The sequence below is a fragment of the Bombus flavifrons genome, chromosome 11 (assembly GCF_040668555.2).
Source record: "Bombus flavifrons isolate JBK064 chromosome 11, iyBomFlav1_principal, whole genome shotgun sequence".
Lineage (NCBI taxonomy): Eukaryota > Metazoa > Arthropoda > Insecta > Hymenoptera > Apidae > Bombus > Bombus flavifrons.
This window is the reverse complement of record NC_138452.1, coordinates 12546600-12567673: the sequence shown is the minus strand read 5'-3', so window position 1 is coordinate 12567673 and position 21074 is coordinate 12546600. Positions and strand designations below refer to the sequence as shown.

The window sequence follows — 21074 nt, the reverse complement described above, 5'->3', positions numbered from 1 at the left end:
GTATAAATTTACATATTTACATTTCCGTTATAAGAATTAAAATATTTGTTAGTAATGATATATGTACATATTGTGCATGTAAATGAAATTATATTAAATTTTATACTTACGCTTCCACATGTAGTATATTGTAATTGTAGCGCTTGTAAGTGGGTATTGAATTGCTCTATACGTACACAATAACATAACTTACGTTTTAAAAGTTGAAATAAATTTAAATATTAACGTAATATTTTGTTTGTAATATACGAGTAACAGAGAAGAAGATTAGATTTGTTTAACTAATTTCATTGAAAATATCATTCATATATTTTAACCACTAAATCTGAAGTACAATTTTCTAACCTCTATTATCGCGCTACTTATTAGTTAAGTATATGATCATTGAAGATTCATTTTTTCTTTCTGGCGTAACAATAAGATATGTTTGTACAAACAATGCCAATAAACATAAGAAAAAACGTGTGTCATTTGTAACATAATTGGAACAAATTATACATGAGAATGTGATTTATGAATAATTTTTATGATTGGATGATAATCATAAAATTATAAAAAAATGTCTGTGAAAAGAAAGCCAGAAACACAAGTGCCAGCTGAAGAAAGTGATTTATTATCGATTAGACCACTTGGAGCTGGCCAAGAAGTAGGAAGATCGTGTATCATGTTAGAATTTAAAGGCAAAAAGATTATGTTAGACTGTGGTATACATCCTGGCTTATCTGGCATGGATGCATTACCATTTGTGGACTTGGTAGAAGCAGATGAGATTGATTTACTGTTAATTTCTCATTTTCATTTGGACCATTGTGGAGCCTTACCATGGTTTTTACAAAAAACCAGTTTTAAAGGACGATGTTTTATGACACATGCCACTAAAGCCATATATCGTTGGCTCTTGTCCGACTATATTAAAGTTAGTAACATTGCGACAGAACAAATGTTATACACTGAATCTGACCTAGAAACTAGTATGGACAAAATAGAAACTATCAATTTCCACGAAGAAAAAGATGTGTTTGGAATCAAATTTTGGGCCTATAATGCCGGCCATGTATTAGGTGCTGCTATGTTTATGATTGAAATAGCAGGTGTTAAAATTTTATATACTGGGGATTTTAGTCGACAAGAAGATAGACATTTGATGGCAGCTGAAATTCCAAATATTCATCCAGATGTTTTAATTACTGAATCTACTTATGGTACACATATACATGAAAAAAGGGAAGATCGTGAAGGAAGATTTACAAATTTAGTTCATGAAATTGTTAATAGAGGGGGAAGATGTTTAATACCAGTGTTTGCATTAGGTAGAGCACAGGAACTTCTCCTTATTTTGGATGAATATTGGAGTCAACATCCTGAACTTCATGAAATTCCCATTTATTATGCTTCTTCTTTAGCAAAGAAGTGTATGGCTGTTTATCAAACTTATGTAAATGCAATGAACGACAAAATTAGAAGGCAAATAGCTATTAACAATCCTTTTGTATTTAAACATATCTCCAATTTAAAAGGAATTGACCATTTTGAAGATATTGGACCGTGTGTAGTAATGGCTTCTCCTGGTATGATGCAAAGTGGGCTATCAAGGGAATTATTTGAATCTTGGTGTACAGATGCAAAAAATGGAGTTATAATTGCTGGTTACTGTGTAGAGGGAACATTGGCAAAAACTATTTTATCAGAACCTGAAGAGATTACAACCATGTCTGGACAAAAGTTACCATTAAAAATGTCTGTTGACTATATATCATTTTCAGCACATACAGATTATCAACAAACTTCAGAATTCATACGTATTTTAAAACCACCACATGTTGTACTTGTGCATGGGGAACAAAATGAAATGGGTAGATTAAAAGCAGCATTGCAAAGAGAATATGAAGATGATCCCAATACAACAATGGAAATACATAATCCAAGAAATACTGTTGCTGTAGAATTATACTTTAGGGGGGAAAAAACTGCCAAAGTAATGGGCACATTAGCAATGGAAACACCAAAACCAGGACAGACATTATCTGGGGTTTTAGTGAAAAGAAATTTCAATTATCATATGCTAGCACCTTGCGACTTATCAAAATATACGGACATGAGTATGAGTCAAGTTATTCAAAGACAGAGCATTTATTTTTCAGCGTCATTACCAGTATTAAAACATCTTCTAACTCAAATTGCTGGAAACTTGGAAGTTGTAGATGATAAAAAATTACGTGTTTTTAAAAATATTGATGTCACAATTGATGGAAAAATTGTTACTATGGAGTGGATCGCAACACCTGTAAATGATATGTACGCAGATTCTGTTTTGACTGCAATATTACAAGCTGAGATGATGGAACAGCCACCCAAAGTATTACCAGCACCTACAAAAATGGATCGAATGCATTTTAAAGAATGTTTGATAGAAATGTTACAAGAAATGTTTGGAGAGGACTCTGTTCCTAAGATCTTTAAAGGAGAAAAGCTGTATGTAACAGTTGATGGGAAAAAAGCACATATAGATTTATTAAATTTAGAAGTCACCAGTAAAGAAGATGAAACATTTCAACAAATAGTACAAACAGCAGTAACAAAGTTACATCAATCTCTTGCACCTCCCTGTGATACAATTTAAGAAATATTTTTTTTAAGTTACATATAGGATATAATACTTACAAGATTACTATTATGTACATTAATAGAAAATGTTGAACAACAAAGACTTTTATTTCTTATACAATTCAATGGTATTACACAACACAATCACTTACTTATACACTTTTACAAAAATAATGATATTAATAAGTAAAAGTATAAAAATTAATATTCTAATCTTTTTTTGTATAAATTTGAATCTTAAACTTTGTATCATATAAATTTTGATACTTTATATAATATGATTCAAATAGTAAAAATTGTTTGAAAATTCATGTTCACTAAATATTAACTTATTATTTAAATTTCGGTTTAATCTTCTGAAATATGCAATTATTTATATCATTTAAATATACAATTCATTGTTTCATATTACGATATAAAAAAAAATGATAAAAAACAGAATAAATGTGTACATACAATTCACTTTGCTATAAATCTATGCAAAAATGCACAATATTATAAGTCACAGAAAAAAATTGAAACATGATTGACTACCTTTTCGTGTAAAAGTGTATATAAAAAAATTTTATTCAAGTACCTAATTCAAACAATTAGACAATACTAAATATTTTCTTATAGAAAAACTTAGTAGATTAGCAAATAGTATATTCAGAAAGATCCCCCCATGCTGGTCCAACTTTAAGTTTCACAGGCAACGGTACTGCAAGTTGACATACTTGTTCCATTGATTCCTTTACTATTTTTGCAACTTGGTTTAAATCATGTATATTCACCTAATATAAGGAAAAGAAATGAGAAATGGTAAAATACAAGCATTCAAAATAGAAAACTGATACAAAGCTATTACTGACCTCATATAAAAGTTCATCGTGGAGTTGTAATACTAGATAACCACCTCTTTGTTGTGCTTCTCTACTGTTACTTCTCAATTTACGAATAGGATTGCTACTAGGCATAATGGTTGTAGCCATTGGAAACTCGACTCGTATTCTTTCTTCGATATTCACCATTGCTTTTTTAGCAATATCAGCTGCAGAACCCTGAACTTTTGTATTCACTGCTTGGCGTTCTGCTTGTACTATGAGATTTAAAAAATTACATTAATTTATTCCTAATTAAATGAAAAATTTTGTTATGGAAACCAATCTATATTTAAGAACACCCACATTTTTCCACTGGGTTTGTACTTGTCAATTCAGGAAACATTCTACGTCTTCCCAGGATAGTTGTTATGTAACCATTTGTACGTGCTTCGTCCAATACATTAGTCAACCACTTAGATATACCTGGGTACGCATTCATAAAAGATTCTAAAAATTCTTTGGCTTTAACTTCATCTACTGATAAATTCTCAGCAAGTGTTTTCACTCCCATGCCATAGATCATGCCATAGCACAATTGTTTTGTATGCTGACGTATTTTATCATCAACCTTTTAATGTGTCAATATATGTCAATAAAATTATTTTTAACAATATAAATTGTTTATACAGTATTTACCTGATCTTCAGATATGTGATTCCAATTGGCTGCAATGTTCTTAAAAATATCACCTGGTTTCCGCATAATATCACATAATAGTATATCTTTTGAAAAATGAGCTAATATTCTCAATTCAAGTTGACAGTAGTCTGCTGACAACATAACATTGCCTATTGCTGGTATAAATGCCATTCGAACACTTATTGTAAAGCTATTGTCTTTAAAATTAAAATCCTTTGGCACATTTTGTAAATTTGGTTCATGCATCGAAACTCTACCCGTTAATGTAGATGTAATACAATTACCGTGAATACGAGAACTGTGTTGAGCTAGATTCAATATTGGATAAATAATCTAAAAAATGTATTTCATTATTTTACTTTGAATTATTTAATTAATATATGGAGTAAAATTACATTTTTTCATTCGAGTTTTAATTTTCGAAAAGTTTGAACTTGGCTAATTATTGACTGAGTATAAGTAAACAATTAGCAGAAAGTTATTCTATATACATGTGAAAATAAGTTAAAAATGTGGAATATAATTTTCCTGTTTAAAGCTTCATCTTCAAGAAAATAGAGTTTGAACATGTTTAATTAGGAATTGATCAGGCACATACATAAAATAAATTTGCAAATTTACTATTCCTGGAAACGAAGCTTTTGGTGAAAAAATTTTATTCCACATTGTTTCATAAAGAATCCTCGCGTTTACTTATACACGTAATTTCAGTTTTTTAATTTTATCAAAAACTTGTTTAATTTATACATGCCTTAGATTGAGTTGCACTTAATTTACGCCATGACATAACAAGACTAGATACTGGATGATCAGACTGCTCTAATACAGCTTTATTAACGCTAATCTTTTTTCCCTTGTATAAACCTAAAATCTATAACAATTAACAATTTAGTAATTAAATTCAAACAACTGTGCGAATAACAATCTATCTCATTAATATATTTACAAACCTCTCCAACTTGCTTAGACGAGGAAAAATTGAATCTTCTTCCACATAATGCATATGCTTGTTCTTCTAATGACATCATCTCTTCATGGACGATGGAAGACAAATCTTGTAATGATTTTAACGATACACCTAAACCAGTTAATTCCATGCAAGCTAGTAAGGTCACTGTCCTCATTTCAATATCTGAAAATATATTTAATGTTTCAAAAATGTAAAAGAATATGAGATAGAGTAATAATGAAGCATATTCATTATATTTATTACCTTTAAATGTGTATAGTAATGTTGGACTCTGTTGTTCTAACTTATCTAATAGTTTATCTGTTATATGCCATGTAAGTACAGCTTCTGCAGATGCTCTGAGCTCTCCTGCTATTTCACTTTCGATATACAATCCAGGTCCTACATCATAACATGTACCTATTCTTTTAGCTATGAAACATCCTTGTGGAAAATATTCTTTCACCTGTTTTGTGTATTAATTTAAATATAGTAAAATTATAACATAATTTAATATAATATGTAAATTTATTTATAAAAATAAAGTTGTACATATTGCTTACCATTTCATGAAATGTTTTTTCACGACTGCTCCCATGATGCAGCCAACCTGCTACTTTTGGGTCTAAAAATTTGCAACTTGCGGTAATACTACAGCATCTATACAAGGTTTTAAACATTTCTTTAGTTGCAAAGCATTTTACATACAAAAATGTGTTACCCAGCAATTCTTTTAATAGTTTCATTTGATCTTTGCCTGGGATTTTTAAATCTGAAAATTTATAGTGTTAGAAACTAAGAGGGAGAAAAATTAATATTAACATAATTTTAAATACCTCGTTCATTAGAGAAAGAAATATAATATGCAATATTGTTTTCCCAAGCAATAGCAGCACCACATAATTTTCTCTCTGCATGCACATAATTTTCCATTTTTTTAGACCTCTTTTTTCTTTCAGTAGTAGTAGGACCGATGATCTTAGAGCCTATATTATTAGTTTTATCATTATACAATTCACAATTTAAAGCTAACGCAATATATCTTTTTTGCATCACTTCACGCTTAAATAAATTAAATGTGGCTCTATCACTTCCAACTTTTATAATATTTAATGTATTCCAATTAGTCGTTTCATTTACAGTGTCTGCAAGTTCATTTGTTTTTACACACGTTTTAGGACTATTTTGAGTGCTTTTTAAATTAAATGTAGACTTTTGTAAAAAATTTTTCGATTTTATGGGTGTATCTTCGTCTGAATTCGAAATTGCACTGTCCATACTAGAATTTTTATTGGTTAATGTTTTTTGTAAAAGTATCTCATTTAATTTTGATTTGATTTTACATTTTTCAATTTCTATTCTGTCTGAAACAGTAGTTGCATGATTTTTATCATCAAATATCCGATCGGAAACTTTTTGAGTATACAACTTCTGTTTCCTTACAGAATCTAGTTTACTTTGTAACTTGCTACTTGTAGCAGGTGAATTTATATTTTGGGAAGCAATAACAATTTCATCTAAATCTGATTTGTTTGAATCTAACAATGTTCCGCCATTTTTACTAAAAGCCATGACATTTGCAATAGGTGACTTTGCAACTTGTACATTACTCAGTCTACGTTTCTGTGGTCCTTTTTTTATATAATCATCCATAGCTCGTTCAAATTTCATATCGCATTTCTTTCTTATTTCTAACGTCGTACTACTTATTTCATTGGTTTCTACAAAATGTTGCACATTTGCATTTTTTCCATCTTTGATGTTATATTTAACTGATATATTATGGTTATTTTTATCTTTAATTTGATTTAACTTCTCCATTAGTTTTTTCGTTTCATTCCAAGAATCATCCTTCCACGAAAGTGTGCTCTGTTTTACTTGTGAATTTAAAGAATTCGTATTTATATGTTTATCTTCCACATTCTTTTCTGTGACTGTCTCATTGTTGTTAGTACTAGAAGTGATTTGTAACTTTACATCTTTTTTGTCCTGTATTGTTACTTTGGATTCAGATGATCTAGTTTCTTCAAATTCTGTGAATTGTAGAGAATCAACGATATTTTGTTCAAGAACGTTACAAATTTGTGTATCGAGATTTAAACTATCATCAAAAAGACTAGGACTTCTCGAAAGAACTTCTGTTTTTATATCATTTTGAAAACTAGATAAATGCGTAATCGTATTTCTGCAAGCTGATACTTTAGTGCTTGTTTCGTCCGAAATTCTTATTTTCTTAGTGGGTATATCATTCACATTCTGAATGTTTTGGTCTTCATTAATGGAGTGTTTAATAGTAACATTTCGGGTATAGTAACATTTTTTTCTATCGTCGAAATCGAGTAATGATTCACTATTTCGTCTTGAAGCAGATGTTATTTTAGGGCTACTACTTTCAAAGAAATTACTTGATAGCTCCTCAGCTAGAGTATCATACAATTCAGGAATGTCTATTTGTAACAATTGATCAGTAAGTTTTAAGTCATCATGCCTTATCTCTTGCAATGTATTATTTTCTAAGTTACATTTAGAATCGTTAATATTTTTTGTAACATTTTCATCAATTTTAGATTTTTTATTTTTATCGGATTTGTGATTTAATGAGCTTTCTTTTTCATTAACAAAATTGACATTCTTATTCATACTCTCGTTGGTTATTGAACATGAATTCTTTTCATATTTATTTTGTATGACAATTTCGCTTAAATTATCTTTATTTTTAGAATTGCTGTATGTAGTTTCAAGTTTTATTTCTACATTTGTGCGTTTTGTTGCTTGAAATCTATCTTGTTGTTCATATAAACTTATTTCGCTATTAGATTTGTTTGTAATGACCAGTTGATCATTCTGTTTCCATGACATATCTTGCAATCTCAGTTCATTCTGCAAATCAAGTGCAATATTAAACCCCTTACCATACCATTTAACTCGGAAGAATCCGGGCGCAATGATTGCGCCCGAATGGTCGAGAAAGGAGCCGAAGCGGCGGAGACAGAGTGTCGGAACTTGAAACATTATAACGTGCGACTGAGTGCGAGATAGCAGCGCCCATGTTTAGAAAAAAGACACCATTCGAGACATTCATACTTGGCCCGAGATTAAGACCACGAGTGAGACTCGTGATATTCAGGTTTGGCTCAAAATTCTCATCACGACTCAAACTCGTCAAAGTATGGCAAGGGGTTAAGGTATAAAATCATTCAAAAATATCAATCTTTAAAACTATAACTGTTAGTTACCTGTACTAATGTTCTCGCCTCGTGAACTAACATCATTGCAGCTTCATGAGGCGTTAAACCATCTTTTCCAGTGACAAATACTGTTCTCATTTTATTTCGTTTTACTGCTTCCGATTCGTGTTCACCGTCCTGTTCTTTTTCACTAAAATATAATTTCAAATAATAGACTCTTGTTGAATCAATAAAATATTTTATTGATGTACCTTTCAAAAGGAAGTGCCTTATAAAGTGCACGTTCAACATCAAGTTCATTAGCAGTAGCTAATTCTGCTACAGATGTGATTCCATGCTTGTAAAGACTTCTAGCGCGTAGTCCATTTAACATTGGGAGACGCAATAGATCTAATAACTCTCTACATACACCAAACTGTAACCGTGTCTGAAATTGTGAGACTAGTAATTCTAGACAGCCCCAGCCCAATTGCTTACAGAATTGCGTGATCATCCCTGAAGACCATTTTAAAATATTTATAATATCATCCAATTAAATATTTTCTTATAATAGGTAAGAAATATTACCAGCAAATGTAGAAGCGGATTGCTGTAAAGTTTGAAGAACTCCACGGCAACAGCCATATTTTGTACAAACTACAGTAAGGGGAACTTCACGAACTAAATCATGTAATGCTAATGCAGTATAAAATCTCTTATGTATACTAAGCTGAAAATAGAAATTTACATTACTTAGTGAACATAATTAATAAATATATTCACTCATTAACATCAATTGTTAATATATAATGTTCAAATACAAAATAATTCACCAATTTCCCCGGTCGTATGATGCCTTGAACAGCTGATGTTAAAAATCGTTCTTCTACGCCAACAAGTTGCCCAACCCTACGTTCACTTTCTGACAGCATTTTCCACAACTCTAAAAATGTCATCCAATCGATACTTCCAATTTGATTTCCAGAATTTAGTGGTGTCACTAGGTATATCACATGTAATTCTGTATCCAACACAAAGCATCGTCTTGCTTTTTGAAGTTCTTCAAGTAAGAACAAACCGTCTCTAGGTGAAATAGAAGCTGCTAAACATGCTTTACCGAAAGCTGTAGCCACCCACCTATGTCCATCTTCAGTTTTTTGCAACCTATGTAATATTATGTTATATGGAGTATAAAAATATCATCTAATATAAGAAAAACTTGAAAATAATTATTTTTATGATACTTACAATAAAAATTCATTATCTACTAAAAACTTGATTGCGTCGTTCCAAGGACTTTTTGAGTTGTACTCATCACTCAAACTTACTAAGGTAGACTTAATGTACAATTCAAGATGTAATGGAGTATGAACGATCTCACTAGCTATAGCTTCTAGAAGAGCTCGAATTAAAGGTGTTGAATCCTCAAGACAGGATTCAATTGGTTCCAAAGAAGCTGATAACAATATCTCAGCTGCTTTTTGTTCAGTTGGATTACACATAAGTATACTTTCCCCTATATGAAGATATAACTGAGCCTATATTCCCTTTCATTAACTTATGCATTGAACTAAATTGATTTACTCCATTATTTTACCTGATCTTATTATCTTTACCTGCTGTATCCTTTCCCATTCTACCTGCTCGTCCTATCATTTGTCGATAGGTAAGGCTATCTAATAATTTTCCAGCAAACTTTGGAGATCTAATAATCACCCTTCTAGCAGGTAAATTTACTCCACTACTTAAAGTTGATGTGGCAACAAGAACTCTTAAAGACCCAGATCTGAAATAATTTAACATGTAATTAGTTTTTCTAAATATTCATATAAGATGGAAGATACGTGAATTAAAAACCTGAAAGATCCTTCTATAATATCACGTTCATCCATGGTAAGACCAGCATGATGAAAAGCTGTCCCAAAAGAAACTGTGTTCTTTAATATGTTATCTAAACCTGTAGGACTACGTTTTAGTTGCTCCAATGTTTCAGAAATTAATGCAGTATCCAGTTGCTGCCTTAAAGTTTTGCCTAGTTTCGTATTTTCTCGACCTAAAAAAATTGATTATGAATTATTATTATGAATATTATGAATTGTGCAATTATAAGCCAAAATTTAAAATTTAAAAATTTAATATTATTAAATATACCCAGTTTACAAAATGCAGCAGCAATTTGTTCAGCTAGTTTCTCACACCAATTTTTTGTAGAACAAAAGATTAATACACTATGTCCATCAGATATTGTCTCAATACACAGGTGAAGAATATCATCTGAGTCCATAGTTAATTCTGGCATTGGTGTTAAGTTTCGTATAAGACATAATTTATTATCATATATACTTCTACCTATCTAAAAACATATAAGAATTTGTATTAAAAATTTCAAATTATAAACATATTACAATTTTGTAATTTGTGAAATACCTTGCATTGTTCATTTAATGGTATTGGTCTGAATTCTGTTTTATACAATTCTGCATCCAACCACTTAGCTAAAATGGACAAATTTGGAAGCGTAGCAGACATACCAATTAATTGTATATTAACACTTTCATTTCTGAAACAAAATAGAACATTAATTTCTGTACTTATTTACAATAGCAGATTATATTATTCTTACATCACATAGAAATAAACATATTCTAACTACCTAAAAGTCATATATTTTAATTTAGTTAGAAGTAATTCGAGAAGATATCCGCGATTTGGATCACCAACAAGATGTAATTCATCTATGATTACCGAGCCTAAGTTGATTAATTCATTTTCTTCCATTAGATGATTTACTAATGAATTTGCTTTTTCGATAGTTGCTATTGCAATATGAGTTGCTGCAAATCCTCCAGCGGGCATAACACCACCCATAAAACCCTCTACTCGAACACCACTATCAGATAATAAATCCTAAAAAATTACAGTTTAACATATAAGACATATATAACATTCTTAAATTATTTACTCATAGACTGAAAAAATCTCACTTGAAAATAATACATTTTTTCTCTAACAACAGAAACAAATGGTAAGATAAAAATCACTTTTTTTCTCCTTTCTAATACTGTTTTTATCATAAGAATTTCTGCTACCAATGTTTTTCCAGCTGATGTTGGAGCAGAGTATACAAGATTACGGTTTTCTTCAATGATCTTATGATTTGATAAGCATTCAGTTTGCCAATCAAACATAGTAACTATTCCTCGTGCTTCATATTTCTATAACATATAGAAATAAACTCCTAGTGTCATAATTGAAATTTAAGAAATGGATAGAACTAACTATTTTGAAATTAATATAAGTTTATTAGAAATATAAATTTACCTGAAGAATGTTTGGTGGTAGACCCCAAGAAGCTAATTTATTTCGTTCTTGGGTAGGAATAATAGAGATAGAAGCATTTAATTTGGAAGATTTTTCTTTATTACTTACAAGAATATTACTATCAGATAATTTTACATTGCTTGTATCAATCGTAATAGTATTTGCAACATTACTTTTTTCATTACTATTATCAACATGCAAGGTTGACGATTCAGATTTATTATATTGTTTTGGCAATATACTTGTATTTGAAGAAATATTATTTATACAATTCACATTTACATTAGCATTTTCTTTACTAATTCTATATGAATCATGATTCTCCTTTGAGGAAGTAATATTTTTTGATTTTGATTTACTTATATTAGTCCTGCCAAGTTTTGATTTTAAAACATTATCTCTTTTAAGTTCTTTACATTTTAAATTATTTTGATTTGAAGCAAGTTTCCTGTTAGTAGAACTATGCGACTTTCCTTTGATTTCAATATCTTTATCGATATTATTTGCTATATTTGTTACTTTAGAGAGAAATATATTATCTTTGAAACATTTCTCTGCATCATTACAATTGTTAGTAATATCCATATTTTTGACTTCAGCCTGAATACAGGCAGACAGTGTATCATCCCCAAAGGATGGCATTTTATTCAAGCATTGCATTTTGCAGTTTTGTGTTACTTGAATATTGTATATTAAAAACATATACATTAAAATTAACAAAAGATGGTATAATACATTATTCAATCATTATGACTAGATACATGAATTTTTTGAGTAATTTTTGTATAATTTTCATCCATGATTTTCCAATATATGATACATTATATTGTATCTTCTTGCTTTAATATAATTCAATTAAATAATTTTACTATTCAATATTTACAAATCAAGCAATTATGTACACGATTAAAATTGAATGTCTGATTCGTCATTTAATAAATAATTATATGAATACAATTTTTTCATTTATGTACAAAACTATTAATTATTTATACTATTTGGAGTAAATGTTACAAATGCTCCATTCTTTTATTTAAAATAAATATTCGACAAAAATAAATTATATATAATGTATAACTAAAAGTGAGCAAACGTTCACATATTCTTCTTCACAGAATTTTTCCTATTTTGTTTGTTATGAAATTTAATAAAAAAATCACGTCGTCGATTAAATTTAAAATACATATGATTAACGTACAATCGCGCGTGGTGAGATCATGATTATTGCCGCTTTCTATTAAGATTTTTTATTTCGCTATCAATTAATTTATTGGCATGTAGATTGTATATAAAACGACATATAAACTGTGACATAAAATAATATTATGAATTATCCATTTATAATATTTATTTTATCTATCGAAATAAATTACTCGAGTCATGAGATATTACCCTAAAATTTCCCTAGAACTTTAAGGTAGAATAAATTATATCATACATTTTCTTATTATTTGAAACTTTAGTAATTTAATTATTTGTTAATGATTAATATGCATAATTACTATATGTAGATGCGCTGTAATAACAATTAAAATAAATATATTTCTAAAGAAAACAATTTTAGTATCATGTGTAAAGATAGATTTAGGGGCTATAGGATATTTATAAATTTAATCTTTTTACATTTTGTAATTGTTTTGGAAATTAAATTATAATATATGAATAAATGTGTTTGAAAAAATTAATTATAATTTAATATTATAAATAAGTGTTAGGAAATTGTTGCAGTTGATGTATTATGCCCTCTATCGTGAAATTTCTAAACGAATCTGTTGAAATGCAATGGATAATCGAAGTGTCTCAAAATAAACGTAATATGTACATGTAATGCGTAATTATTTTACTATCTGTCAAGTTTACATTTAGATATTAAAATAGTTAAAAGAAATTCTATATTCAATTATGATTTAAAAAGTCCTGGTAATGAAATTATTGTTCGAAAACTATAGTTGAAATTTGCCTCGACTATAATATCGTTTAAAACTTAATTCAAATAAATTTTAGTATTATTATTATTATTATTATTATTATTATTATTTAAATAAGAATTACTAATAAATGGAAGTTACGATTGCAACAACAATGTTTTAATAATGTTTCTAATATAATATGCGCGAGAACATAACAGTTAAAATATGTTAAAGATATTTCTATAGTTGATATAAAAATACTGAAATGAGATAAACGTCCATTTCGTAATTGATCTGTCAATTAAAATTTTACAGTTTTGCAACGAATATAAAACATACGTTGACCCTTCAAGTTAGGCATCTATGTATTTTCATTTGTAGGAAATACCAAACATTTAATTGGTATTCATAATATATCATTATAATCGGCATAATCGTTAAACTTAAATTTGTCAAACGATTTTTCAAAATCATTTATGCAACGCATCTGCCAAATAATGATAGACAGATAATAAGAAAATAGGTATTTGATTAACCGACGGTCGTTTATATTTAATAAGCGGAAAGTTGTAACGTTGAAAGATTATAGTCTCACTGGATGTAATATTTAGAAATAAATTTCCGCTATGATCGTACTTCAGTTTCTGTATTTTTCCTGTTTAATTCCTTGAATAATTAATTGACAAATAAGAACAAGGAGTACAGATATGAGTTCCAAGGAATATCCGAATGATACGATTAGACGATCTAGCGATAGTATTAATAAATAAATATTTTATCGTCCCGATGAAGGCATGTCAAAAAAATGGTAGTTTTATTATTTTATGTAAGCAAAAATGTAATAAAATTAGTACTGAAATTGAAATGGGAATTGATGTTATGGGCATGTAATTGGTAGTAAAATTGAATACGTCGCTAATATAGAGAATAATATTAAGCTTACAAAAATGAAATTTAGAGCACAATATCGAGTAACATAGAATATATGTAACAGCGTATATAAGATATGATGACACGTGAAACGTGGTTTACGTAAAATAACTGAAATCTCAGAATAAAAAGTATTTATTTTGGGCATACAAATCTTATGGAAACAATTATATACACTTGTGATAAAAGTAGTAGAGTACAGCTGTGGAAGAAGGGATTGAGATTTTCCAAAATTTCATAAAATTTTATTCCTGGAATAAGAGATATGGTACAAATGCATGAAATCAAATTAGAAAATCTTGTTCAACTATTAATACGAACAGAGAACAATTATTACAGTTTCATCATACTGCAATCATTTTTAGGTACATACTGCTATTTCTCTATATTCTGCCAACGTTTGTACAAAAATCTAAGCAAATTGACATTTCAACGTGACGTTTAACAAATGAAGTTCCAATAATAAAAATCTTCCGATAGACCATTTTGATGTTCAACGACGCACATATACGTACATATACACATCACAGGTTACATCACGAAACTAGTTTAACGTTCAAAAGAACCGTTGAGATATAGGTGTTTAATATTGCGTCAGATGTTGAAGAGATCGTAAACGTGTGAACAGAGCTTAAACAATCAAGATAAAGCTGAATAAGATGTGACGTTCTTTAAAAATTTGTACGCTGCTGAACATTTTAACAAATACGTTTCGAAGCTTTGCAATTTCCACTATGATCTATTCCAGTTTATTAAAAATTTATAGGGCTACGAGATAAGATTGAAAAATAATATATCTAGCTACAAGTCAAACGGAGTCCCAATTTCCAAGAATATTCCGCGAGTCCGCGCGGATTTATCGCGAGAGGCGCGAGTGGTGGCCTACACTGCGCTACTAATTCGATGTTCAAACGCATCATTCAAAAAACGCATTCGGTAGCGCATAAGATAATGCGGGGAGTGTGAACGGGGCCTAAACGGTGGAGCAAACGCGTCGCGTCGGGCGGGCGGACAGGCGGGCAGACAGGCAGACAGACAGAAGCTGGAGCACCTGTCTGTCCCTCCACTCTTCGGTACGGTAAAGAGGGGCCCGGCACTGGATACACACCTCGTGCCGTGGTTCAGTACTCAGTACCTCGTGCACGCTCACGCTGATAAGACCTTATTCTAATCACACGTCACCTGGCATCGATATAGTCGTGCGCGGACTTTTTACGCGATTTCTCACGCTCCATCTGACGCAATTGCTTCGGTCCTTCGGTCTTTCGGTCCTTCGATCAACGACGTATTCGCACGCATTTTGTCCTAACTGGTCTCGTCTTTCTTTCACTCTCTGTCTCTTTTTCTTCCTTCCTCTTTACCTCGTCCGTTTCGCGTGTATGAAACTGACGCAGCTGGTGGCACCTTGATGCAGCGGATCGCGCGGCCCGATCCAGGAATTTTCCCGGATCTCTGGATCGGTCGATCGAACACGTCAGCTCGCCCCTAACTCTCTCTTTGCTGCATCGAACGCATACGTAATTACCTTGGCTCGCGCGATTATATCCGCGCGATCCCTCGATAGTCACGTACGATTTGTTCGTATCACGCTGGATACGTGCTCACTGCTCAGCCACGGGATGTACCGGAGTAACTCAGCCACATCCCGTGCTCCGATGTACGATTCGATGCCGGCAAAGATACCGCAAAAGAATCGTGATTCGTCGTCGATTTCCGTACCGATTTGCTTCTCGTGTTGGCAGCTTGGAACCGCGGCAACTGGCTTCCGCGGCGATGGATCGGCAATCGATTCCGTTGCTTGTATCGTTTAGTCCGCTTCCGACGTTCGACTACTAACGTTGCTGGCGCTCGGTCGCGCGCGTATGCTACCAATCGGCCACGTGTTTTCTCCTACTCGTGCCACAAACAACGTTCCATCGTGGATAAAACGTACAGTGTGTTTCTAACGATTCGCTTTTTGCCATTGCGCGTAAATGTGACACTGTTAGACGTCACTGAGGAAGGCTGTTGCACTGGATCTGCCGAAGGTCGAATATCGACACCGGACGCGGACAGGAGAAATTAGGTGAACCGCTCGAGACAGACTTTTTGTTTTTCTCGCCGTGCTCGCGTAGAGATCGTGTAAGTTGACGTGTACAGAGAAAAAGAACTTGGTCCGCAGTCCGCAACAAGAATTCCGATGTTACGTAACGGAGAAATAGAATGAACGAGCGTTCAACGGGTGACGCTCTTTTTGTGAACTCGATAAATACCACGTGTCGGATCGTTGACATTGAGGAACAGATTTTGTGCGGAGTTTACGATTAAGTTCGACCAGAGAGTACGAGTTCCTCGAATAGGAAAGGCCGGAGAATCGTTTAGTGAAAGCGAGAGCGGCGCTAAGTGTTTGTGAAATCGTGAAACTGCGACACCACGTGTGTGACATCTATTACTTGACTTATGATAGGTGGATCGTAAAATTTACCGTTTCCTTTCTGCTATGACTAGAACGACAAGATTTCTCGACACACTAGTGCGGTTTTCATAGAAAATCTTGTGATATTGGCCGATATAGGGAGGGCATTACGCTTCCTCTTCAATGCAATTTGTTGGATTAATGGCAAATTGTACGTTCTATAGAAAATTGGTAAGCAACGAAACTATTGCTGTTTGTATACCCTATCGTTTCTTCTAATCTCTCTCTCGTAGATATTAATACTTTTATATCTACGATCTCTCTTCTGTATCGCGATCGGACTAGAAAATAAATCAGATCGATCGAACGTTTTCAAAAATACGTATTTTCGAACTTATATTTACAAAAATATGAAACTTTAACTGCGAAAGAAAAGCGAACTTTCTGGAATATTTGTTATCGTACTCGTATCTAAATACATAGTTTGCTTTGTAGTAGATAAATTTTACCTCTATTACGATATACGACGATTTATAATTACAAGAATGTCAATACTCGCTATATTATAGTTGTTTATTTATTTCGCCTTGGCATACTTTTTAGCGTTTCGTTCAATACAGGAAAGCGACAAAAAAGTAACGCGATTGCAAGACAAATATACATATACAAAGTCTACTACGCAACATGGCGCTTTATGAAATAAGTACTTTATGCTGCTACATTTCTGCCCTCCGTGTGATCTATCTCGGCCGTTACGTTCGACTGGAATTGATTTAAATATCTACACATTGAATAGATCGCGACAATCGTAGAAAAATCTGTCGAAATATTTAATAACTATAAATATAAATATTTAAGACGTAAACAAAAAAAATTATCGTGAAAAAAGGTTTGCGTTGCGCTAACAGATGTTTACAGGTGAATATTTAAAAGTAGAAAATTACTAGTTAGAATTTGAAATTTGAAAATTACAAAAATTAACTATAACGAACGTATTTTATAAAACGTTGAACGGTGTAAATCCTACAAATAGTACGATGTTGGTTATATCTCGCACGCAGCTTTTTTAAATACATAAAAAATTCATAATTCGGAAACGGAGCATATATCGAAACGTAAAATCAAATGAAAATATTATAGTCGATACAATTACATGTTACAAATATCGTAAAACTCTTTTGTTATTTTAGAATCGTCATCGTTATGATATGCCAAGTTATATAATAAATAAGTTGTATCTATATCATAGAAGGTGTGTGTTTCATCTAAATACCACCCAAAATATCTCTGTTTTAATTAACATATATTATTTCACAAAAATACTTCCTACAGAATTTACATATTTTTGCATAGTTTAGCATACGGGAATAATACTGTTATTCTGCTGGAAAGAGTTAATTAAACAAATCGATCGAAACTTTGTCTTCTTCAATGAAATAATATATTCTATTTGTCTACAGTAGCTATTTTCATCATAATAGGTATATAGATGCGATACATAGATATACGTACATATATCCTTTAAGATCGGTAACGGTCATACGTAGAAACGAAATTTTTCCCGTAATATCTGGTGTTGCTACAAAGCGATATTCTATTCAGTGTTCGTTTGATTTTTAAATATAAAAATGCGATATATGGAAACTGTAAAAGTCGGTCTTAATAAGTTAAAGCCTTAACGATAGATATGAAATATAAAATACTCGGAACGAGATAGTATCGCATAGAGCGACATTGTAAGCTGTGATATGTATGTAGAAGCGGATAACGAAAGACCAACGCAACGGTTGGAAAACAATTTAAACAATGTCTAGAGAGTGGAGAGCGAGCTAACTGTTTCCCCCTTTTTTTAAATGGCGCGGCGGCAGCGCTGCGTCCTTAAGACTTTAAGGCTTAACGAAAAAGAATGCATGAAAGTGTATCATGGCAGCTCCGCTGCTGGCACAAGACGCATTTATTAATGTTAATGACCGTGCAGCTAAACTCGTACAATGCATAATAATCATACGATTCCCACCTCAATTTGCTTCTAAACAAAACACTCCACGGCGAGGTTCACTTACACATAGCCGATTTAAGATTTAATGACCATGATCATCTCTCAGGAATCTTTGATCGCAATCGCCGTGGGAAGGGGCCATTATTCCTTGGCGCGGTCGCTATTAATTAGTAACTAATTACCCCGCATAAGAATACATGCGTTAACCGCACAAATGGACTGCCAATTTTTTTTCAAGCTACGGATCAACCCCTAGATCGAGAGGTATAATGAACTTGCAAGCACGTTTTCGTAGAACCACGGTCGCTTCCTTGTGAAAGTCAATTGTTTCGGTGTAAAGTTCGCAATGAATAATGACTTCATTGTTTTACGTTGCATACCGTGTGCAACGAGGAGCAGGTCGACTAACTTGCATACTTTTTTTACCTGATATACCGTAGATATAATTGGAAGTCGCTGCGTTGAAATTGCGTAATTTCCAGAACTGTACATATACATATGTTACATATGGTGTATCATTGACTGATAAGAATTGGAATTTTAAGTAATATAAGCGTAAAGATAATGTTTAAGCTTTAGTCGTGATACATATGTTATTGAATATTAAAAATGCGATAACGGCACAATTATTATAATATATTTGCTTAACAGATCCATTTAGTATAGATCCATTAGTGGTAAATACTATCTTAGGTTTTGGTCATTATTGGATTTTATCAGTTAAAAGCATATCATTATCTCTGAAATATTTGCCCCCTAAATCACACAAGTACAAAATTCTTTGCATGAAAGGTCTGTTTCACAGTTATGCATAAATTGTCTTATGTCTACAGTGCCTTCGTTAATCGCTTTTTAACAACATAATTTACAACGGTATTACTGTCTAACATTAAACTAGAACGCAAACAGCTTTATATATTTGCTACATCGTTAAGTGTCATCAGTACAACTACTTTTACGTTACGATTAATGATTTTATTGCTTATAACGTAGCATAAACTCGTAAAAATAACGATGGTAATGTTGTTTTGGTAAACTACTACATTTTTCAAAGGCCTTATTTTAAAAGCGAAAGTTATTTTAAAGGGATAATAAAGTAGAAAATTACCTTTTGAATGATGAAACTCGCACTCTATACGAGATGTAATATTCTACGTCTCAAAATGTTGCTACCCACTCATTTATCATTTGTAGTTACTCTTTCGATGTATCGTACTTTACTACACAAACACAGACGAGACAGTTCAAATAAAGTACTTACGCTGCTTTAGTAGAGCGTAAGTAGATGTAGATAAGTATGAAGGAGCCATGACGAACAAATTTTTTCTAATTACTTTAACTAATGAAATTACGGTAATTTTCAATTATCGTCGCAATTATTATCGTGACAATCAAACAAAATAGCTACCAGTTACAGAAATTAATTTACTTTGGTTTTCGCTCTAACAAATAGTTCGAAGACAGTGATACGAACTGTTTGTAGAAATTTTATTCCAAATTGTGTATATATACGTAGACATTCTGAATCAAAAATACTAAAATTATTTTACGATACATACATTCAACAGGTACGTTATTTGCTAGAACCGAATTAATTTTGTCTGCGCGCGTTTGATAATTTTTTAATCAAATGAACGTTAGAGGCATCGTACGAATGGCGTATTCTAACTACAAAATCGAAGTGACAGATTCGCGTTCAGTCTGCTATGTGCTTCGAAGCTCGCTTATTAGTAGACGCGTGCTAACGTATTGTAAATGTACAAGTAAGAAAGTACTATTGGCTGCGAGTTTGCGAGCTGTGTCGAGTTAGGCAAGCGAATGTACCATGTAATTTTTTGTTGGCGGGAATCGTTCGGATGCAATTCATTCATCGTCGTTCCTCAAGACAATGAAGACAATACACGTCGGACAAGCGAAGAAAATCTAGCGGGAAAAAGGAAGAAGCACGCGTTTGAACTGAACGCCTCTTTGTTCATGGCGGGAAAATAACGTCGAAAGCTCGATATATCGATAGTGGTAGTAGTCGATCATTGTATTAGCTATCATTGTGTTATCTTATTTCGTGCATTTTGTTGTCTCAATGATAATAAAGAACTTGCACGAACGATGCTTCTTCGTTTATCGTTCTTATTAACACGTATCTGACGTACCGTTTGACACAGTTTCTCTAAACTTTATCGAGGTATTGAAATTTCTACCTGATTAAGCTAGCAATTTGTCGATAAACCTTTAAGCACAGATTAAATGTTCTTAATACATTGGAATTTGATTAGAATATCTATAGCTTTAAAACTGAT

The 21074-nt window shown here is 31.9% G+C and overlaps 3 protein-coding genes across 5 annotated transcripts in view; 2 read left to right on the top strand and 1 right to left on the bottom strand.

Moving 5' to 3' along the window:
• The first annotated feature begins 128 nt into the window (after nt 1-128).
• On the top strand, nt 129-4645 carry Cpsf73 (cleavage and polyadenylation specificity factor 73). The gene has a single exon (XM_069122977.1). It carries the CDS (start codon nt 560-562, stop codon nt 2618-2620), a length of 2061 nt encoding a protein of 686 aa, XP_068979078.1. The 5' UTR covers nt 129-559; the 3' UTR covers nt 2621-4645.
• On the bottom strand, nt 3237-12869 carry DNApol-theta (DNA polymerase theta). 2 transcript variants are annotated; one of them, XM_069122975.1, is made up of 21 exons: nt 11544-12869; nt 11207-11437; nt 10876-11129; nt 10650-10782; nt 10374-10575; nt 10080-10275; nt 9839-10008; nt 9471-9738; nt 9056-9386; nt 8811-8952; nt 8495-8738; nt 8292-8433; nt 5892-7935; nt 5619-5827; nt 5320-5521; nt 5057-5238; nt 4858-4977; nt 4104-4439; nt 3771-4035; nt 3456-3682; nt 3237-3377 (listed from the first exon to the last, which is right to left on the bottom strand). In XM_069122975.1, exons 1-21 carry the CDS (start codon nt 12249-12251, stop codon nt 3237-3239), a joined length of 6747 nt encoding a protein of 2248 aa, XP_068979076.1. In that variant the 5' UTR covers nt 12252-12869. The 2 variants fall into 2 exon arrangements, with proteins under 2 accessions (XP_068979076.1, XP_068979077.1); XM_069122976.1 differs by lacking the exons at nt 10876-11129; nt 11207-11437; nt 11544-12869 and having other exon boundaries at nt 10374-10571; nt 10650-10762.
• Nucleotides 12870-15516: 2647 nt separating this feature from the next.
• Nucleotides 15517-21074, top strand: part of LOC138184627 (fibroblast growth factor branchless) — a 214301-nt gene continuing 208743 nt past the window's right edge. For both annotated transcript variants that reach the window (XM_069122732.1, XM_069122731.1), the window contains exon 1: nt 15517-17009. The gene's annotated coding sequence lies outside the window, so the exon portion shown is untranslated. The remainder of the gene's footprint in view (nt 17010-21074) is intronic.